Source organism: Hemitrygon akajei, chromosome 24, assembly GCF_048418815.1.
Source record: "Hemitrygon akajei chromosome 24, sHemAka1.3, whole genome shotgun sequence".
In the NCBI taxonomy this organism is placed as follows: domain Eukaryota; kingdom Metazoa; phylum Chordata; class Chondrichthyes; order Myliobatiformes; family Dasyatidae; genus Hemitrygon; species Hemitrygon akajei.
The window spans coordinates 19671886-19695940 of NC_133147.1; the positions used below are offsets into that span (position 1 = coordinate 19671886).

The window sequence follows — 24055 nt, forward strand, 5'->3', positions numbered from 1 at the left end:
AAAAAGTGGTCAAGAACAATCATGGTCATGGAAAGACCAAGACTGCCCACGTCATACAACAGAACACATAATGATGACGACCATGAAAGAGATTCTGCCAAACTACACTTTGCCTCTTATAATCCCTTATCGCAACAGCCATAGACTTTCAGTCCAGGAGAAAGATGCACAGCCCATGTCTCACTCCGTAACTGAAATCTTCGAATTCAGGCAACATCCTCTTAAGCACAATCACATTTCTTACCATGAAGCACAATGCTCCAAATGTGCCTAAGTTGTTGCTTCTAATATTCAAAGCTCCAACTTATTGATGGCAAGAATCTACCTACCTGTCTTGCCACTTTCAATGAACTGTGGACTTGAAACTTGCATTCTCTATCTGGTCATCAATATTCACTGGTGTCCTACCACTTACTGAAATTACACCTCACATTTCTCAGAATTCTGCCAATGCTCTGCAAAACTTTCCATCTGAAATATATCCTCTTGTAGCCTTCAACCATCTTCCTCACTACCCTAACACCACAAATTTCCATGGTAACCGTAACATTGGTTATTAAAATATATTCGAAACACAAAAGGTCTTGGCACCAAAGTCACTGCATGCACCACTTTACAAATTCTACTCTGCATTGCAAAATTTGGGTAGTGATCTGTGTTGTGCATTTAATATTTGAGTAATATTGTAAATATATTGTTTGATTAAGCATTCTTTGCTGTTGACATAATTCATTACAGGTTATACATTACAGTAGGCGAATGGCTTACATCATTACGCCACCATGTCACATGTGGGTGCCTCGCTTAAAAGTAAAAACGAAATGAGGACACATCTCCCAGCTCAGTGTTTTTTCTTCAATTAGTTTTATGCTGAAGGACTCACTTCCGCACTGTGTGACTCTGACTAAAGGTCAGGCGAAATATGGCAAAGAAAAACAGCTGGTATTCACACTCTCTGTTGCTACGCTCCAGGAATACATGAATGCCAACATTGTGGAAAGACAGTATCGGGCATTGCTAAAATGTAAACCGCAGCAAAATGACTGTTATATTCTATGCAAAAAGAACATCAGCTTCAAGGGGAAAGAATGGGATATACAATTATGAAGAAATTGTAACAAGGAAACATGGTCTTCAGACCGGTTTACATCCCCTACACCAGTCGTCCAATATGCCCTTCTTATCTTATTGCTCTCTCTCCAAAACAGCGCCTTAATCTATACTTCATGGCTGTGGTTTCCAAGATAACATATTTCTTCAAAATCTCGCCATTGCTCTGGGCCTCAAGACACCAGAATAACTCAGTTTCAATCCACTAGAGATTTGAAAACACATTCAGTATTTTTAAACTATTTAAATGGTAACTTTGGCCATTCAAATAAAATTGCACAATTTGACAGAGGATAAAAAGGCATAGGGGTAAGAGGGACTGAGATGCCTCAGTTTGTATTAGGAAAGTAACACGTTAATCTCTCCGTTCAGGAAAGTGAAACGATCTGACAAGTTCTGCAATCCTCCAACACAAGCTGGGTTGCGCAGAAGACAAACTGACCTGTTGTTGTGAGCTGTAATCGAATAGACTCACAGCTGCTGTTCCAGAGTCCATTTGCACCTGGCTACTGGAATAATCAAACTGAAGCGAATCCAGTCCAACAGGCTCCATAGAATCCAAGGGCACATTCTGTGACTCAACGTTATTGAAATCTTCTGTAGGCTTTACATTGTTGCTGTTGGTCAGGCTTTCTGAATTGTTCTGGTTAGGTCCAAGTAGATCCACCACTTCACTTGGGGAGGTCTGACAGCTGCCAGGGGTACGGCTGCACAAACAGAAGTTCCTTGTGAATATTATGCACAAGTACAGGTGCCCCCCATTTTTCAAACGTTCTCTTTATGACAGCTCACTGTTACGAAAGACGTACATTAGTACCTGTTTTCGCTAACCAAAGAGGATTTTCGCTTTTATGAAAAAAAGACACCTGCTTTATACGTGTGCATTCACCCCGAGAAAGACTACAATGACCGTGAAGCCTTGTGGGGGCAAGTTGTTTGCACATGCGTGTACGTGCATGTGTGTAGATGTGTACGTGCACATGCATGTACGTGCCGATTTTTCTCCAAATCGATTTTGGCTCACTGTCTTCCCGATTTTGATAAATGAAACTACACTGCACCTACAATATTTCTATTTTATATAAGGTGTATATTTATCATATCATTCCTGCTTTTACCATATGTTAGTGTTATTTTAGGTTTATGTGTTATTTGGTATGATTTGGTAGGTTATTTTTGGGGTCTGGGAACATTCAAAAATTTTTCCCATATAAATTAATGGTAATTGCTTCTTCCCTTTACGATATTTCGGTTTACAAACGGTTTCACAGGAACGCTCTAACATCTCGTACTGAAGAAGGACATACACGTTTAGCAGCAATTACACAGCTATAAGCTGGCCACAGGAAATTCAAAGTGAACATGCAAACTTAATGTTGACTGAGATTTGAATTCACTAAGATTTTTAAAGCAAAAGTTCGTAACTAGTATCAAGTACTGCCTTAGACCAAAACAAAACCTTGAAACATTTAGATCCACTAAGTCAGGGATTCCCAACTTGAGATCCGTGGACTCTTTGCTTAGTGGTATTGGTTCACGGTTGGAAGCCCCTGCTCTAAATGAATTCCACCTCACAGACAGCAGCCATGTTTAACAGTTATAAACCATAACAAAGTCACTAACAGGAAGACTACATTGTGCAAGTAGAAATAATTCTGTTATTGAGTGAGTTTAGAATTAAAAAGATTAATAATCGCTCTGCTCACAAAGTCAAGATAGAAAGTGTAGGATTTTTCTTAAATGTGTCATGACGGGCGTTTAAACGTGTTGATTGTTGAAACTCCCTCAAAATGAAAACACGTCATAATCTGTGGTTATAGAAAAAGTAATTGTGACCAAGAGCCATGCAGATTTTACCAAATACCTGAAGTCTTTATCAGAATCTATGCCATTTTGCACCACCAAGCCATTTGTTTTGTCAATTCCATCATCTTCTACTTCTTTCAGGTCCCCCATCTTATCCCCATCAAATGAAGATTTTCCTTTCTTGTCTCCCTTTTCACTGTGAGCCTCGGTATCTCCAGAACCCTAAACAAAGGCAGAGAAAAAGATGTGGCAAAGGATATCTTACCAAGTATTCTAACATGCTGGCATTTTACAGATTTCAGCACTGATTGGAAAGCATCACTGCTGTTACCCTGATTCCTGGAGAGCTCAAGTGCACATACACGATGTTCCAAGGAAGCACAATTTACTTTCTGATATCACCAGCACTGCACACAGGATGATGTACTGGTGAAACCAAAAATTAAATAGCTGAGGTAATAAGTCACAGCTTTGACCAATTTTACTGGTAATGCCCAATCACAGAAGAAATTCTCTGCAGTGAATTACTTTGTGAATAGGGCAACCAATTGCACAATAGATCCTTATGGAAACAAATTGAAATGTTTTAATAAAATACTAACTTAGTTAAGCCTAAAAGGTTTATAAAGCTGATCTAAACCAGATAGGACAACAGAAAAATACCAACTTGGGAAATTAAGATCAACCACACAGTAAATACCTGATAGATCACCATCTACCCCTCCGCTGGAAAATTATCAATGTTAGATTATTGCATGAATACTTTGCAATAAACAGCTTGCTAATAATTGATGGTGATTTGAGCTGGCACCACAGATAACATTTGAGGTTGTCTGACAATAGGCTGCTGGGGAGATGATACCATCAAGGCAAGCTCGAGACAAAGAACATATATAACAGAAAACATTCACTGTTCAAATTTTGATAATAATGTATTTAACTATCTCCTATTGTTCCTTTATCTGTATAATTGAAAATCAAACATTTCCAATACTTACAAATGGCCCTTTTCTGAGGCAGGATTCCAGTTTTTCCCCAGGAGATGAGCTCAGTACATACTCCACCATGCTGACACCAAGCCCACCACTCTCAGAACGTGGTGACAAGACAGAGTTGACTTCGTTGCTGCCGTGGAATCCTTGACCAGGACGTCTCTGCACCATGATTGGTTGTGACACAGAGTGATCTGAGCAAGAAGTGGAACAAGTCCCCATTATAACAACCAATTCAGAACTGAAGAGATTTTTTAGAGCTCCACATAGCCACATTACAGTTTACTAGAAATTAGATGCACAGATGGTTTCCCCAAGTGAAATCGCATGCATCAAAATGTAAATGTTCATCTTTAAATAGCAAACTGCAACATTAAATCCTGGGATCTCCCTTCAAATGGAAATTCCGAACGTGGCACCATCCACACAGGAACCCAAAAAGCCATTGTAAAGTAGTTCAAAAATACTCTCCTTTTAAGATCAACTCTAGTCCAGACATATTCAATCTTCTCTAGACGAATACCAGATCTGAGAATCCTTACAGCAAATACAACAATTACTCATACGCTCAGACCCTGCACAGTGCTGATTCATTATAAGATGGTTATTCAATGCATTATTGAAATTTTTAAGAACAAAATCCATTCTAAACACTTAAAACTTTACTGCCATTACAGTAAACTTTCACTCAGCCAATGAGAGCGCTTTACATGCGCTCTGAGCCACTCACAGCCAATCATGTATTAGCTCACGCTCTGCCTCCCTCGCGTGTGTAAACGTTCTTGCTCCCTCGCCAAATTATTCCATTTTCCCCCACCCATAATGTCCGCAAAATGGCCTGAATCTGAGGACCCAGCTGGGGAAGAGGAAACACCCACCTCACCACAAAATTCCTCAGCACTAGCATCACCACGAGCACACAAATCATGGAGCTCATTGCTAATGACCCTGACTGGGAGTGAAGCAATAAGGCAAAGAGAGGGGTTCTCGACGTGATTTCCTGCCACCGAGAACTGCTTCATGAGAGGAAACTTGAGAAAAGGCAGTCAAATTTCGATGCTACTTGAAGAAGTGAGAGGAGGATGCTCAGCCTGGTCCCTCCTCTAAGATGTAACCCAACACCCGCTTCCCTCTGCGGCTGCCGCGATGTGTGGCTGCTCCACTGACGTACAGGTTAGGCCTATTTGTGTGTTTGTTACTCCACCGATTACTGTTAAACATAAAATAATGTGTCATATATCTCGTTTGATTTTTTTTAAACCAGGTACACATGACCATTTACGTAATAACAACTCCGCAAGGCACTGATTTACATAGCACTCCACCTCCGAATAACACATCATCAGCATTAAGCAGAGTCTGAGTGCACTGACTGCACACATTAGGAGAGCCACCGGTGCTACTTCCAGGCAAGAACTGCACACCCCTGAAAATAGCACAGATAGAAATAATAATCAAAATGAGACAGGATCATCTGAAGCTCAGTTTCCCTGCAAGTAAGACAAACAGATGAAATATCTGGATCCACGTCATTGCCAGTAGGTTGATTTTCACCTCACTGCAACCTGAAAGGGAGCTTCCCCCACCCCCCCACCCCATACAGAGGGTACAACACAGATGGTATAAACTGCTTGAGGAAGTGGTAGATGTTTAAAAGACACTTGAACAATATTTGGATAGGAAAGGTTTAGAGGTGGGCCAAATGTAGGTTAATGGGACTAGGTCACAGGCACTAACAAGTTGGGTGAGAAGGACTGATTTCTGCACGGTATAATTCCATGACTCAATGTAGAACTAAAGCAAAGAACATAATTTGTTTACCAAGGATCAGGAAAGGCACGTCATCATATCTGATGTAAATGTGCTGTCTCAATTTAGCAGAGAGGGCGCCATTACTAATAAAAATTTAAGAGATTTCCAACTGGACAGTCCAGATTATGCAACTGTTCCAAATGTCCTGGACCACTTCAATGTCAACGAAAGTAAGACAATCCAGGAAAGACAGTTTGTATCCACTGTTGGGTAGAGTTATTCTCTGATCGTGGCAATTTACTTAATGTCTCATTGTGGTTCAAGGAGACATCGTCAGTGCACCGTTGATTATGGTGTGTCCTCCAAATGCTTGGCCTTCATATACTTTTTAAATCAGCTGAACAGACGTCATTTTGGAAACTCAAGTGACGTGGGGAGGGAATCTCGTCACTGGTTAGCTAACTTCATATGTTGCGGACAGGCATTTTGCCCACATTGGTTCATAAATAGGTTTGAGGCCTACGTGTTTCTTTACAGAATTGTTCGCAGAAAACCACACTTCTAGGAATTCTCCTGCATGTCAAATGTTTGCTTATGCCATGACTTTCACCGATGCTCAGTCGAATCTGCGCTCGTCGATCTTCATGAGTAGAGACTAGGGAGAGTCACTCATGCCACTTTATAACCAGTAATGTGTTTGAAAAGTATATAAAGGCCAAGCGTTCGGAGGACACACCACAATCAACAGTGCACTGATGGCATCTGCTCACGTGGTGAAGAAATGTTTGCAAGTAAGTTGCCCAGATCGGAGAACAACTCAAGCACCTGAGCCACGTCTCTTCCAAATTGTATGCATCAATCCTCAGTGGCTTGGAGGTATAACTTAGCATTCATACTTTATATTTTAAAAAATGCGATTTGCTCACGCTTCTCACCTGAAGGTCCCCATGCACTGTCTCTCCATTGATCCCCAAGAAATATCCCTTTCGGCCCATCCTTGTTTGTATCGTCAGACTCCCAGAATTTCTTGCCAGGCAGAAGCTGCTGTGTAAGCAAGAGGAAAATAACAGTTTTTGTCAAAAAGCATTTCTGAGACAGTACACAGTGCAAGCATGATTCAGTGCATATCAAATCACAAGGGCAACAGAAAGATTGTGACCAATACACATTAATCCTAAAATCAACTACAAACCACAAACAATTCTTTTCTTTGATTCAGACACACACATTGATCTTCCAGATTATTCAACCCAGACTCTACCCCAACTGCTGACAGCATGTTACACACTAAGATGCAACAAGTTCAAGGAAATCCAATACAATGAAGTCGGGTTCCAATCATAATGTAGAAATCGGAACTCAAAAGAGCTGCCAACAAATTCCATTCTATAAACTGACCAGTGTACAGAAGTGCAAACAGAACACTCTAATCTCCTACAGAGCCCATTTGCCAAAAATCTTTCAAGAATATAACCATGTAACAATTACAGCACGGAAACAGGCCATCTCGGCCCTTCCAGTCTGTGCCGAAAGCTTACTCTCACCTAGTCCCACCTACCTGCACTCGGCCCATAACCCTCCGTTCCTTTCCTGTCCATATATCAATCCAATTTTTTTTTAATGACAAAATCAAACCTGCCTCTACCACTTCTACTGGAAGCTTGTTCCATAAAGCTACCACTGAGTAAAGATCATCCCCCCCCCACCCCGTGTTACCCCTAAACTTTTGCCCCTTAACTCTCAACTCATGTCCTCATTTGAATCTCCCCTACTCTCAAGGAAAAAGCCTATCCACGTCAACTCTATCTATCCCCCTCATAATTTTAAATACCTCTATTAAGTCCCCCCTCAACTTTGCACGCTCCAAAAAAATAAAGACCTAACTTGTTCAACCTTTCTCTGTAACTTAGGTGCTGAAACTCAGGTAACATTCTGGTAAATCTCCTCTGAACTCTATTTTGTTGACGTCTTTCCTATAATTCGGTGACCAGAACTGTACACAATACTCCAATGGCAGTCATTACAAGCCAGGTTAGTGACCAAACCATGCAGATGAAAAGGTTTCATATTCAATTAGTAAACTATTTACTTATTTTATTTAGATAATCAGTGCAGAATATGCCCTTCCAGCCCAACAAGCCATACTGCCCAGCAACCCACCAATTTAACCTGAGCTTAACCACAGGACAATTTGCAATGACTAATTAACCTTCTAAAGTTATGTTTTTGGGCTGTGGGAGGAAACCCCACATACTCACAGGAAAGACTTAGACAGCATGGGAATTAAACTCTGATGGGCCGAGCCGTAATACTGTCACTCTAACTGTGATGCTGCCGTTTTGACGGGAGCTATTCCTGACATTAGTATTTCAGCAGGAATCTCCAATTATGTCCAAGATGGTACGATGCATCATTCTACAAGCTTACTTGTGTCAAGTGGGCATTTGATGAAACGAAAGCAATTACTGAACATGTACAGTCGGCCCTCCTTATCCGCGAGTTCCACATCCGCGAATTCAACCCACCGCGAATCGAGAAAACCCGGAAGTGCTCTTCCAGCACTTGTTGCTCAAGCAAGTACCCTAAACAATTCAGTATAACAACTATTTTACATAGCATTTACATTGTATTAGGTATTATAAGTGATCTAGAGATGATTTAAAGTATACGGGAGGATATGCGTGGGTTATTGTGGATCGGGATCGAAAAAAATCGGAAGTTCTCTTAATAAGTAAGTCGGAACAGGTACATCCGGTATTATTTAGCATCAGTTATTCAAATGTTTGTCTTAGTATATAGTATATATTTTACCTTTCTATGCATATAAAACGCTTAAGAATGTATGTTTCAGCGCCGGGCTCGGAAACGGAAGTTCCCAAGTTCGATCCAGTGAAAGATCACTCCTGAGTGCGCTCTCCATCCCTGCCGGGTTGATGTGGAGGATCAAAAACCCAAAACCCAATCATTAAACCACTGTGTTGCTTATTGTAGCTTTCACTGGGGCAGAGCCTTTCTCATTTTATCCTTTAAAATTGTTCCAATCGTTGACCGACATAGCCTAACGCTTTTCCAATGACCGATGGCGTTTCACCTTTTTCCGATCGCTTTATCATTTCCACTTTATCTTCAATCATGATCATGATTATTTTCGTGAACAGAAACACTGCGGATTCAGGCTACGTCCACACTAGAACGGATAATTTTGAAAACGCCGGTTTCGTGTAAAAACGATAGTCGTTCACACTAGGCGTTTTTAAAAATACCTCTGTCCACATTAAAATGGCTATTTGGGCGAATCCCCTCCTCCTGGGCATGCGCAGGACTCATCTACAGAAATCAACCGAAGAGGAAGTGGTTTATTATTTCCATTTCCGCTGCGCATTGTTCTATTGCGTGCATGAAAACAATGAAACTCCGCGCTGCTGCCACCATCTGTTCCGGCACATCATGACAGTGTTTTTAGATTTCTCCTGTTACCACACTGCTCTGCTCAAGCGACATTTTCAAAGTTACACACTCTGGAGAGCATTTCTGAAAATCTCCATTTTCAGGGGATGAAAACACCGTTTTAGTGTGGACAGAGGGTAAAAACAAAGAGAAAAAGCTTTGGTTACAGATTTATCCGGTCTAGTGTGGATGTAGCGTCAGAGCTCCGCCGCCGGGTCGTAATGTCCACCGCACTGAGACAAGTTAGATAAGGTCTGGGGTTCTGCTGGCTCCTAATGTCCACCGCACTGAGACAGGTTAGATAAGGTCTGGGGTTCTGCTGGGTCCTAATGTCCACCGCACTGAGACAGGTTGAATAAGGGACTTGAGCATCCGCGTTTTTTGGTATCCGCGAGGGGTCTCAGAACCAATCCCTTGTGGATAAGGGGGGCCGACTGTACACAAGAGAAAGTTATAAACAAAACACAGAAGGTTAACCTTCCTCATTCTTTCAAAGCAAGCCAGATTCATTAGAACAAGATTTTTTACCTCAATGATTGGGAGAGAAACAAGGTCCTTTAAAGGAATTTATACTGAGTTGCAACATTCCCAAGGTGACTAAGCTACAACAGCAGTGACCTTTCCTGAGTGCAGAGCAGACAGCAGAAACAAAACATGAATGTGGAAAGGAAAGCAAATAGTTTTGCCAGTTTTGAATAATTTCCAGCAAATGCAAAATCTCTTCGTTTAAAGGAGCAGTACCGCCAGGCAATGTTTTCCAGAAAAGCCCCACACAAATACTAGATCAAACGGGAGGTGGCAGAGGTAAATAAATACATTATGGGCATTAAAGAAACTCTTAGATGATAGAAAAATAGAGGGCCATGCCGGAGGGGTAGGGTTTAGGTAGGGTAGAAGGTTAGCACAACATCGTGGGCCAAAGGCTCTGTACTACGCTGTAACGCTCCATGTTCTAAACAAGACACCTTAGTGAAATCTTTCCAAATGGCCTTCCAAAGGCATAGCACTTTGATGGTTCAAAGTAAATACTTCAGACTGTCAGGAATACTTTACTCAATTGCTGGTGATAGAAATATTTAAGATAAATAGTACTGGGTCATATTTTAATCTTTTGTTTACCAAGCAAAACCTCTAAATGCACTGTAAAATATGAAAATAATTAATAATGACACCTCTGGATAATTAGAGGATCGCATCCAGCCAAAGTTTATTAATGACTGATGACCAATACACCACCATACAGACACAAATGACTAACGTACTGCTTCACATGGCATGCTTTAAGTTCATGACCGTCATCGACATAAAAACAACATGAACATCGGGTTTCTGCAGTTGCAGCTCCAGCACAGTCCATTAAGGACCAACACAAGTTAACAAAATTAACAAATTATACTACATACACCACTTATGATCTGAAATTCCCTACACATCTAAATAATTAGATAGTGATTAACAGAATTATCTACAATGGCTTAAAATTACACCATCAAGGTCTGCAGAATTCTAAAATGAATTGCAAATCTACCTAAAATTCCCTTACGTCCTGAATCTCTTTGGGCTATATTTTGTTTAAAAATAAAAGAAAAATACATTCACCTACACTGTTTATTACAAAATATCAAAGGGCAAGCTTGCTGTAAAGCTTCAAATTCCCGAGTAAATTTATGCACAAGTAAACTTTCTGTTGTCGCAATTGGTTAAATGAGATATTTGAGGAGCCAGCACTGCAAAATGTGAGAGACTCCAGATGAGTGAAACAAAAGCGCAAGTCTTTTACAGCCCCTGCACTTCATCTTGTGTTGGTTTTCCTGTCCAAAAACAAATCATCTGTCTCTTTTTTACCGCACAATACATGAAACAAACAGTAATCACCTCAACTTTTCAGCTCCACAATAATATAGTCGATACTTTACACCTTATTAATGTGCACAAGTACAATATTGCCCCCTCATCTCTGTAGTTGTATCAAAAATGGAAGCCAATATCCAAACATGCCAAGCTCAGTTTATGAGCACAAGGAAAGTTCAGCTGACTGGAGAGGAAAAACATTCAGCAGCGACAGTATTCCAGTATTCAAATCATCCTTCAAAAGCCACTAATAGAAATTCCAAGACTAGGTCTAGAAGAACAGGACATGCAGATGTTTTGGGACTGTTTCTGCGAACTTTGTGCGTGCATGTTTTGGTGAGAGGCTGCCTTGTAACTATTTAACATGCCTCCTTCAAAGTTCCAAATACACACCTAATGAAAATCTCACCAGATATGAATAAACGTTGAGTTGCCTAAGCCTCCATGGAGCATTTCCAACCTCTGACAAGTAACTATTACAGACATGACCATCCAAACATGACATGGTAGTGCAGCGACAGGAACTTCTATCTTTCCAAGCTCATCAGAAGCAAGGTCTTTGCTGATATTCCGCTCAAGTTCGGGTCAGGACAATCTTTCCATCTCATACTGTGCACTCCAACACCAAACCAGCAAGAGCATTTCATTCTTTTTGACATTTACAGCGGCTTTTATCAATGCAGCCATCTGTACAGGCAGGCTACATGTCTCCAACTTGTTAAGTACACAAGACAATCATTAACCTGAATTATTAGACCTCAATGAAAACGCAAGTATCACTATTCCCTGAAACTTTGGGAGCTCCGAGAGCCCAACAGGATGGATACTAAAGAGTTGCTCCTAGCGGAAAAATTGGGATCATAATCTCAGGAGGGCTGATAAAGGAGGTAACGCTTAACTCAGTATGCTGTGAATATTTTAAAATATGGATCCCAGAGCACACACACAAAAAGGCATCTTGTAAGTTAAAAAGCACATCTGTAATAAAATAATAGTAAGTATTATACATTTATAAAATAAATGCACAAAACGTTCAGTAAATCCACATAACAGAGACGTTACTGTCCTACAATTTTAGGAGACACTTTAATAGCCCAAGTTACTCAAGAGCAATTTAACAAGGCTCACTGTATCACAGTGCAAACCCATTGTCTCGGAATCAGCTACTAAGATGTGCCAGATCCTTTATGCACTCGAATCAACTTGTATGCAAATCCATGGACAAGGAGCTGAAATTTTGGGGCTACCTTGAACCGTTGTATCTCCAGCATTTGGTCCTTGGATAGACCAAAATACCACTGAAGGACTTCTTTGTTTTTAAGAGCAACTCACTTGTGTTGCTAAAGGTCTCAGAATGTGGTAGCACAAAAATTAATCTGAAAGGCACAAGTCCATGCATTCTAACATCGCCAAAGGATAAATGTTAGTCAAGACAATAAATGAAGCCCCCTCACCACCATCCCCATCAGATAACATTAAGCACCACTTGTTTTGAAAGATGCCACTTAAGGAATGCTATCTTGTCTGAAGAACAAGCCTGTGTGCTGAAATTCTGAAGCGAGGCCGGAATCCTACTTGGACAACAAGCATATTAATTTGAATTTCAAGAGCTGATGAAAGAACATCTATAATTCTATTAATTAATTAATCATTCTTCTGTAAGCTATGGGAATCTGTTGTCAAGTTTTGGCAAATGACAGGGTCAGAATCACAAAGAAGTCTATCAGATGCTTAAAAAAACTAGACTAGTCTTAAACCAGGACTGCATTAGGTGTCAGTGGATACATCTGCCCCAGAAAATGAAAAATGACTGATCACGTGCAAAAACTTTTAAAGAAAAAACTGTTGACCTCCATTAGCATGCTTGTCCCATGAGCATTGTTACATACAAAAGAATCACATGAACAACTCGCGAAGCGTATGGCAGTATTGAAAATGAGTAATCTTATTCAAAATAGCGGCAAAGAGTAAACGTGCTCAAAATGCTCTCCCACGCAAACAAAACTGCATTATTATTGGAACAGTTGAAAAGGCAAGGGACCCGAGTCTTATCATTTCCAATTATCCCCATGTTAAGGAATCCTCTACCACATCTCATCGATCACCAAAATCACACAGCGAAAGTCGGCTTTTCATACTCAACTGCCTAGAAACTAATTATAGAGTATTACAAGTACATTCCAAAACAAACTTTATTGATCTGTGCAGCCAGCAGAATGAATGTACATGCCAAGTAACAGAGGGATCTAACACAGCAGCCCCATTTAAACAAATTCCTTTAAACGAAGTGGCCAAAGAAGCATTGTCACACATAAGCAACACACACAAAATGCTGGAGAAGCTCAGCAGGCCAGGCAGCATCTATGGAAAGAAGTACAGTTGACGTTTTGGGCCGAGATACTTCTCCAGTCCTGCCAAAGGGTCTCGGCCTGAAACGTCGACTGTACTTCTTTCCATAGATGCTGCCTGGCCTGCCGCGTTCCTCCAGCATTTGGTGTGTGTTGCGCTGGTGATAGTAAACCATTTCTGAATCTGATATAGCATGCAAATGAGTTTTAAGACAAATGCTGGAATAAAGAAATTGAAATCAATAAGAAAATGCAAGTACAGTCAGCCCTCCTTATCCGCGGGGGATCGGTTCTGAGATCCCCCGCGGATACCAAAAAATGCGGATGCTCAAGTCCCTTATTTAACCTGACTCAGTGAGGTGGTCTTTAGGACCCAGCAGAACCCCGGCCTTTATTTAACCTGTCTCACTGCCGTGGACATTAGGACCCGGCGGTGCAGCTCTGAATCTGCAGTGTTATTGTTCACGAAAATAATCACGATCGCGATTGAAAATAAGGTTGAAGTAATAAAGTGATCGAAAAGAGGTGAAACGCCATTGGTCATTAGAAAAGCATTAGGCTACAGTCAGTCAACGATCAGAACAATTTTAATGAAGAATGTGAAAGGCCCTGCCCCAATGAAAGCTACAATTATTACTAAGCAACACAGCGGTTTCATTATTGAAATACATTATGATTCTTAAGTGTTTTATATGCATAGAAAGGTAAAATATGTATTATATACTAAGAAAAACGTTTGACTAACTGATAATACCGGATGTACCTGTTCAGACTTCAAATCTGACTTAAAGATGGACTCGGGAATGGAACTCGACAATAACCTGGGGACTGCCTGTACTGTTAAATCATTTCTAGATTACTTATAATACCTAATACAATGTAAATGCTATGTAAATAGTTGTTATACTGTATTGTTTAGTGAATAATGACAAGAAAAAATAGTCTGTACATGCTCAAACAACGAGTGCTGGAGAGAGAACTTCAGGGTTTTCCTGATCCACGGTTGGTTGAATCCGCACACACGGAATCCGTGGATAAGGAGGGTCGACTGTATTAGAAACCTGTGATCATAAACAGCTAAAGGCAGGAAGAAATAGATTACATTGGGGATGAAGGCATTTGGTTGCAATTAGAAAGATATACATTCTACAAACATATAAAGGAAATCTTTTAAAAAAATAACTGGATAACTAGGAAGATTTGAGGAAGAGTTTGGGAGCTAACAAATAAAGGCACAGTCACCTTTGAACTTTGTGCTGAGCAAAATTAAGGATACACGTGCAGACAGAAGTAGAGCATTAATTTGAGCGTTTACAAAGAACAGGAGGACAAACCACGGCAAATCAGGGGTAATGAGCCACTGATTCCATTCAGAAAGAGTTTTGAATGGCACCAGGTTTACAGGGTGTCCCCGTAAGGAGAAAGCGCACGACTGTGCTAAGGCAGGAAACAAAACACTACACAGATGCATACAGATGGCCATGAACAAAATATGGGACAATCTCAGCTTGAAATTGAAGGGAATAATTTCAATTGCAAATACTGTTGCACAGCTTCAGATAGCGGACAAGTAGAGTCATTGGCCATTGAACAGTTGGGTGGAAGTGTTGATTAGTCTTACTGCTTGTGGAAAGTAACTGTTTTTGAGTCTGGTAGTCTGGCTAGGGATGCTACCTCCCTGATGGGGGTGGGACAAACAGTCCATGAGCATGGTATGTGGGATCCTTCATGATGCTACTGGCCCTTTTCCAGCACCTTTCTGTATACATGCCCTTGATGGCAGGTGCTGGTGATGCATTGGGCAGATTTGACTACCTATTGTAGAGCCTTCCTGTCCGCCACACAGCAGTTTCTGTATCAAGCAGTGATGCAGCTAGTTAGGATGCTCTCTACTGTACATCTGTTAAAAAAAAAATGTGAATATGGATACGCTAGTCCCAGCTGTCTGCAGCCTCCTGAAGACTGGTGAGGACGCAGATGCAAAAATGGATTTTCCAGTGCAGATCACAACAGCAGAGTCTCCCACCAGCCCAAGCTCGCCACCCAGTGAATATGAAGACCTTCCATACCAACACGATGAGCTAACTTGGCACACGGATCAGAACCCTCGCGTACACTTCAGCATCACACCAGACAATTCCAGTGAACTACAAGTACCAATACTTTCTAAACTTTCAGTGACTATCAAACCCCATGATCAGTTTTTTGTTACAAGACATTCACAGCCATCATCAAGAAAAAAGTAATTTGTAAATGAATTCATGAACAACACAGCCAAAGTAACGGAAAATAAAGCATAAAGTCACAAATTAACCAACTAATCCAAGTCACCAGAAACAACTTAGACCATGAGGCATTTCTGACTGCAATACCAAGTTACGGAAGGAAGAAATCATTCATAAGTTCAAGACGGAACAGAGAAGAACAAAAAAAGTCAAATGATATATATCAATACTTCATGATTTTTCCATTGTCCATTCTGAATATAAAACTCACCTCTCCCATGCTCCTCCCTTCTAATGCCAACGCTTGAAAGTCATGGTTCAGTTCATCCATGGACCGTACCTGAAGAAATAAAACACCAATTGGGAAGAATGAGACACAAAACATACGACTTCTTGAACGAGACAATATAATTGGCCACCCAAATACAATGGTAACTTCAGTAAAAGAGTAGCACAACTGCTATACAATAAACGGCTCAAAACTGGGCAAGATTGTTATTTCCTTATTTATAATAAATTATTTAGACAAGTACATCCCCACTGAGAGAAAAAAATTGTTTTCACCAGCCAGGAAACATTTTTTCTCAATCTAAAGTCACATTTGGACTGAAGGGTTAGAACCTTCCTCCCCATAATTATCCACGCAGGTCCTCTGCATTGTGCCTGCTCATTCGCTGGGAGATATTTAACCTCTGCGTGTACACCATTCAAGAAATGAAAGTCAGTAAGACATCAAGCATGCATTGCTAGTGTTGGAAATGCTAATTTGAGCATAAAGCCACACCTAATGCATCAAAGCAGTAAAGTTGCTGGTTTCACTTAACAGTGGGTGTTCAAATGTCCATTTAAACCCTCTTTTATCAAGAGCCATTTGGAAACCCAAACTTTTATGGTAAATGCCAAGAACATTCAAAACACCAAGTTATGATGAACAGGATTCAGTTGGTCAGTGAGAAGAGAATGCTGATTTTGGCTTATTTATTCTCCAGACATCCTTGCAGTCAATGAATTGCTTTGCAAGAAATAGTCCCATACTGGCTAGGACAAACATTGTATACCCAATATTGCTCAGCTAAGTGGAGACAGTTTAAAACATGGCACTGTACTTATCTGGCATAACATGGCACCGTAGAACACTGTATTTAACTGCGATAGGAATGACACAGCAAATGATAATCTGCTCATCTATCTAGTCAGGAGAGTTGCAAAGCCTCTTCATATCCTCTGATAGTCGTAACTTTCAGTCTACGCTCCAGCGATTATTTACACTCACGTGTTAAACATGATAGGCAATGATAGAAAACACATGCATAATATAGAATAAGCAAAATACAGCAATATTTTTTTTAAAATGGTTCTAAAATAATGGTATGTGCAACTCTGTATTCAATAGTAAGGGCATATAAACGGATTTCTTTCGGAGAGCTACATTGCATTCACTGTGGAGGAGACTAGCAGCATGGTGGAAATTCCAGGTGTCGGGGGCATGAAGTGTGTGAAGTTACCATACCCAGAAAGCAGACTCTTGGGAAACTGGACCAGATGGTGCACACCCCAGAGTTCTGAAGAAGGTGGCTGAAGAGATCATGGAGGCATTAGTAATGATCCTTCGAGAATCACTCGATTCTGGAATGGTTCCGGAAGACTGGAAAATTGCAAATTTCACTCCACTCTTCAAGATGAGAAAGAGGCAGAAGAAAGGAAACTGTAAGCCAGTTAGTCTGGCCTCAGTGGTCGGGAAGATGCTGGAGTCAATTATTAAGGATAACGATCCAGGGTACTTGGAGGCCATAGTTAGTATGATTTCCTCAAGGGAAAATACTGTCTAACAAATCCATTGGAATTCCTTGAAGAAATAACTAGCAGGATAGACAATAGAGAATCAGTTGATGTTGTGTACTTTGTATTTTAAGGTCTTTAACAAGGTGCCACACAAGAGGCTGCTTAATAAGCAACAAGCCCATGGCATTACAGGAAAGATTCTAGCATGGATAGCGCAGTGGCTGATTGGCAGGAGGCAAAGAGTGGGAATAAAGGGACCCTTTTCTGACTGGCTACCAGTGACTAGTGGTGTTCCACAAGGGTCTGTGTTAGGACCGATTCTTTTTACATTATACGTCAATGATTTGGATAGAATGGCCTTGTTGCAAAATTTGCAGTTGATATGAAGATAGGTGGAAGAGCACGTAGTTTTGAGGAAGTAGAGAGACTACTGAAGGAATTAAGACAGTTAAGGAGAATGGGCAAACAAATGGCCGATGGAATAATGTCATGCACTTTGGTAGAAGAAATGAAAGGGTTGACTATTTTCTAAATGGGGAGAAAATACAAAGAAACCACTGGTGCAAAGGGACGGGAGTATTTGTGCAGGATTCTCTGAAGGTTATTTGTAAGTTGAGGAGGTAAATGCAATGGTAGCATTCATTTCAACAGAACTAGAATATAAAAGCAAGCATGTAATGTTGAAACTTTATAAAGCACTGGTGAGGCCTCACTCGGGAGTATTCTGAGCAGATTAAGGCCCTTTATCTTAGAAAGGATGTGCTGACACAGGAGAGGGTTCAAAGGAGGTTCCCGAAAATGATTCCAGGATTGAATGGCTTATCATTTGAAGAGCATCTCATAGCTCTGGGCTTGTATTCACTAGAGTTCAGAAGAATGAGAGGTGACCTCTCATTGAAACCTATCCAATGGTGAAAGGCCTTGATATAGAGTGGATGTGGATGTTTGCTATGGTGGAAGAGTTTAAGACCAGAGGACGCAGCCTCAGAATAGAGGGGGCGACCTTTTAGAACAGAGATGAGGAGGAATTTCTTTAGTCAGAGAGTGGTGAATCTGTGGAAATCTTTGCCACAGGCAGCTGTGGAGGTCAAGTCTTTATGTACATTTAAGGCAGAGTTTGATAGATTCTTGATTGGTCAAGGGATAAAAAGAGAAGGGAGGAGATTGGGGCCGAGAGGAAAGTTGGATCAGCCAAGATGAAATGGCAGAGCAGACTCGATAGATTGAATGGCCTAGTTCTGCTCCCATATCTTATGGAATACCCACAATAAGCCACAAGCTTGATATAAAAAGAACAGGCAAAGAATACCCTTAAAAATGATGGGGGGGGGGGGGGGGGGAGACTTTATTATTTTTTGCTTATAAAATCGTTTCGAATGTCCAGTCTGAGAACACATTTAAAACACAAGGCAGAGCAATGAACAGACTTTAATCAAGATCCATTTTACAAGGGTTGGTCTACAACAGGGGATCCCAACCTTTTTATGCAATGGACCAATACCATTAAGCAAGGGACAGTGGACCCAAGATTGTATAAGATTAAGTCACATGGGATCCATGGTGAGCAGGTAAACCAACTCCAAAACCAGCTTGGTCATGGATGACAAGGTGCTTCCCCAACTCAGTCCAGGACCAGAGACTTTCCTCAAGGACCATACAGGGGTGATTACCGTACTAAGTTTGCAGATGACATAAATTGAAGTAACGGATAATCAAGGAAGATTGCCAAATGATACAGCAGGTTATAGACGAGTTCTAAATATGGACTGAGAAATGACAGTAGAGTTTAATGTGTTGAATCTTGGGAAGTCAAATGCAAAGGTCAAGTATACAGTAAATGGGGTTCTTGGGTTGCAAGTTCATGGCTCACTGAAGTTGTATAGCATGCTTGGCACTGAGTATAAAAGTCCCAAAGGCTGCTGCAGCTGCATTAAACTTCAGTCACACCACAAAGAAGTGTTACGTGGAGTTCCAGTTGTCATGTTTCAAGATGTGGACAGTTTGGAGAGGGTGCAAAAAAGGTTTACATGGATGTTGCTTGGATTAGAGTGTATTGGACTGTAGTCTGAACTGTTGCACTGTTTTCTATGGAGCACCAGAAGCTAAGCAGAGACCTGATACAAGTACAGTGGATTATCGGTTAATCAGGGCAGTCACCTATTTGGGACAACTCTTAAAGAACAAAATCAATTCGAGAAAAGAGCCAGGATACCTTTTGTTTATTTGGGACACTACGCTGTTTAATTGGGGCAGGAAACAGTCACATCGTGGTCATTAAACAGTACACTAGGCTCGGAGCAAACAGTTCTGTCAGTTGCCTACGCTCGTGTTATGTTATCCATTCAAAAAGCAGTGTTTCTAATAATTTTGTTTTCTTTTCATTTTGATTTCAGAAACTTGTGAGACCCTTGCCATGAAAAGATTTGATGTTAGCTGAAAAAAAATTACCCAACTAGACCAAATTAAAAGGCATGTGCATAACACCACTTGTCATCAGCTGGCAGAGATAACTGGGGTGCCAAAATCTACAATTACACACTTGATACATCAGCAAGGTAAACTGCAAGAATGGGCCTACCCGAGGAACATCATCGCATAAACAAGATCATGAAGGCAAGGATCCAGATGTTAACGAGGCCCTCAATCAACAGTGTTCCCCTGAAACTGAATGAGGTGGGAGCTAGCTAAGAAGCTGGATCATGAAGATTTTAAAGCAACAGGTAGTTGGTTGTGTCCCACTGAATTCAAGAAAGCACAAGGTGAGGAAGGTAGTGCTGATGCTGTAAATGCAGAAACAGGAAAATCCACAAAACTCCCTGGCTCGCTTCAAAAACTTTGTGCAGATGAAATCTACAATGCCTTATAACTGTGTTGTGTTATTCAAATATGTCGGGAACTGATAAAAGGAAATTGTTGATTATTGGGAAAAGCATTAAATCTCAATGCCTTAAGGGGCAAAGAATAATAGTTTACCAATTGACTACTGTGCCAAAGTACACTTGGCGAATTAATTATTTAACAATTATCTCTCTGTCAGTAACCATTACAACCTTATACACAATTGTATAGTAAAGCAGTAATACTGCAAGTGTTCTAATTTGTTCTGTATTTCATTTAAATACATAATTTGTTACTGTTAAACCATAGTTTGTATTTTTTTTAAACTATTTCCATGAAACTCTGGATAACTGGGACAGCCGCTTAACTGGGTCAAAACATACTGGTCCCAATATGTCCCAATTAACCGGAATCCGCTGTATAAATAATGAGAGGCCAGGCACTGTACTGGTTTACGTCCATGTCTGGAAAAGTACTTAAGAGTTGAAGTCTAAAAAAAAGTTGACCCAATATTTATTTTAAATTTGAATAACAGTTCACCTACCACAATCATTACCTTTACCTTCTTTGATGCTTAAAGCTTCTTTGAATTCTTTCGATATTAACAATGTCACACAAATCTCGGTTGTATCGTATCACAATTATCTCAAATCTCTATTTTCAAAGAACCTTGCTGCATCACACTGGCAGTCCCACCTCTCTATGACGGTAATTTCAGAAATACTTAAATTGCTTGCAGTGTATTTTGTTGAAAGAGAAGCAATACACAATTTCAAAGCTAAGTACTTTTATTTCTGTTTCCCAACCACCTTCCTATTTTAACCAATAAATAATACTGAGCAAAAGTCTTGGGCACCTGAATATATACATGCACAACCCCCCCCCCCCCACCCCCCACAAGGCTTTTGGACAGTACTGTACAAGTTCTCTTTCTGTACTCTTTCATTGTGTTGTCAATGGCCTATTCTCAGTTTAACTACAGCGACATTATCGGAGAAAGTTGTCTATACAGCTCTTGCCACACATATATTATCCACTTTCCATCCTATACCTCTAAATCAGGGGCCCCCAGCCTGGGGTCCATGGACTCCTTGTATTGGTCTATGGCATGAAAATGGGTGGAAACCCCTGTCTTAAACATTTAACGAAGAATTCAAACCTCAAATTTCTTGCCTTAAATGGCAGCGTATCATTATGTGCCTATGCTCCATGTCTACACCTGGGGTGGGTGGGCTCTTTTATAAGTTTGAGCCTATGTGTACTCATTGGGAGTTTAGAAAAATTAGTAGAGGCAGGAAAGCAGAGCTCAACTTTGCTAATGAATGGCAGTGATGTGGCCCAGTCCTGCTTCTACCTGATGTCTCAATCACAAGCGAGAAATTCTGCGGAGGCCGGAGATCCAGGTAACACACACAAAGCGCTGGAGGAACTCTTCAATTGGCTTGAGAAGGGCAATGGTGATACAATTTTTCCTCACGGGGAATTCTAGAACCAGGGAATAAAGTTTCAGAACAGGTGCCCGCTTCAAAAGTGAAGAGATGAATTTCTTCCAGGTATCACAAATCTCTGGAATTCTCTGCCTTTCTGAAGCAAAAAACACTGACGGATGAGATGGGAAGGTCTGCCCTCTTTAGAGGACTAAGCAGGGAAGTAGAATCGAGATGAAGCCAAGATCAAGTCTGTTAATGATTGGCAGCAATGTGGCCCAGTCCTGCTTCTACTTGGTGTCTCAACAACTAACCAGAAAATCTGCAGATGCTGGAAATCCAAGTAACACACATAAAATGCTGGAGGAACTCAGCAGGCCAGGCAGCATCTAGGAAATGAGCACAGTCGATGTTTCAGGGCAAGACCCTGCAACAGGACTGGAGAAAGTAAGACAAGGAGTCAGAGTAAGAGGGTGGGAGGGGAGGGGAGGGAGAAACACAAGGTGACAGGTGAAATAAAGAGTTGGTAAGTTAATTAGTGAAAGAGATACAGGGGCAGAGAAGGGGAATCTAATAGGAGAGGGCAGAAGGCCATGGAAGAAAGAAAAAGGGGAGGCAGCAGCAGAGGGAGGTGATGGGCAGACAAGGAGATAGGTGAGAGAGGGGAATGGGTGGGGGGCACCTGGTGTGTATCTATTTGGTGTCATGTATCCAGCTAAAGGAGACGGAAGCCCTGATAAATTGAAAACTTATTAGTCTCATTCTTCTAAATTTCATTAGACACAAGATTATCTTAATCTTTCTTCACAATGCAATCCCCTAACCCCCAGGGATGAAAGCTTGTGAATCAATATATACCAAATGAGCTTAAGAGCCATGAACAATCTCAGTAAGCTTTGCAGCCCACCACCTTCCACCTCACTACTTCTCTTCCTAATTACGTGCTGTACCCACGCGCAACAGGAGATTCGAGCATTTGGGTCAGGCTTGCTGGTGTAGATTCTAGATTTTTCTGCTTAGTATGTACTGATAAATTCCAATCTGCTGAGACAGTACCAGACACCAGAGAAATGTGGAAGATCAGCAACATATCCAACCAAAGCCCTGAGGAGCAGGCTCCAAATTGGCTGTTTTTGTCTCTTTAATTTCTATACTACCTGATCTTTATTCATATTGGTTACCTTAAGTTTTTCACTATCTTGATTCTCCTGTACCAAGTGTACACTTAAAAAAAAACACAGAAAAACATTTAATCTTTCATTCACCATAATTTCTCTTTGATATTATATATTCCCAAAAGTAACTACCCCACACCACACGTCTAAACTCAAGACGGCCACTGCCAGAACAAAATTAACCACTTATTGATCAGGAGCCTCAGTCTGTTCGTTTATGTAAGAAGACTCCAGTTTATCCTTGTTGGCTAAATATACTCAGGTATATTTATATAACTAGGTCATTGGCAGAGAAACACATTATGGCTACATACATGCAAAGATGTTGCAGTAGGAACAGTGAATGAAGACAAATAGCCTATTCCATCAGTACTATCCTTGGAATTAGAAACTGCTGAAAACACAGAGCTGGTCAGGCATCACTGCTAAAGAAAGAGTTTATTCCTGTTCTATGGCAGAGGGCCCCAACCTGGAGTCCAGGTTGATGGTAAGGACCCACAGCATTATAAAGGTTGGGAACCCCTGCACTAAGGTGAGAACTTTTAAAATCAGAGTTCGGATATATTACACCCCGTTTCTCCACAGTTGCACCCAACAATTTTGCATCCCAAGCATTTTATTTTATGTTTTAGATTCCTATGACTGCAGGGTTTTTTTCCAGTGTTATACTCCTCTAAAAGTTGTTTGTCTCAAAAGAAGTATTGTTAGGAGGAGAATGCAGACTGGTTTTATGTTCAACATTATCAATAAGAATGTGCATAACCTGCTGAGTGGCTGAGATAAAAGATAAAAAACAGAACTCTATAGAAGCTCGAGTGGAGGTCTGAACCAATGAATCAATACTGTGATCCCGTTTGTGGTGCATGCAAGCGATTTGGATAAAAACGTAGATGGGCTGATTTCCAAGTTTACAGACAGCAGAAAAATTGACAGGGATATGAACAGTGAGAAAGGCTGTCAGAGGATATAGCAGAATATAAATCACTTCGAAATATGAATCGCAGGAAAGCAGCTGAAGTTTAGTCCAGATAAGACAATATGCTTTGGGTGTGGGATGGAATTGATTATCAGAGAAAAGTCTCAGTACAGCAGTTTGCAACACCTTTCACTTTGTGTAGAGGGATCAAAACCCCCTGAAAGTGGCAACTAAGGTAAATAGGGCAGTTACAAAGGTGTACTTGTGCTCATTAGTCAGACCACTGACTACAAAAATAGACAGAAGAGCACACTGCAGCTGTACTAAACTCAGACAGTAAACTTCACCAGAGTAACAGTAGCAGTTAAAAGCGGTGGCTCACAACT

General features: G+C 40.8%; 1 protein-coding gene across 8 annotated transcripts in view; it reads right to left on the reverse strand.

Moving 5' to 3' along the window:
- pum1 (pumilio RNA-binding family member 1) overlaps nucleotides 1-24055 on the reverse strand; it is a 98418-nt gene that overhangs the window by 45541 nt on the left and 28822 nt on the right. For 5 of the 8 annotated variants that reach the window (XM_073028491.1, XM_073028487.1, XM_073028492.1 and 2 more), the window contains exons 3-7: nucleotides 15803-15871; nucleotides 6596-6704; nucleotides 3915-4102; nucleotides 2975-3138; nucleotides 1553-1817 (exon numbers count right to left, since the gene is read on the reverse strand). In XM_073028491.1, the coding sequence (XP_072884592.1) occupies nucleotides 1553-1817; nucleotides 2975-3138; nucleotides 3915-4102; nucleotides 6596-6704; nucleotides 15803-15871 (795 nt within the window). The remainder of the gene's footprint in view (nucleotides 1-1552; nucleotides 1818-2974; nucleotides 3139-3914; nucleotides 4103-6595; nucleotides 6705-15802; nucleotides 15872-24055) is intronic. The other 3 variants (XM_073028489.1, XM_073028493.1, XM_073028488.1) reach the window with 1 other exon arrangement.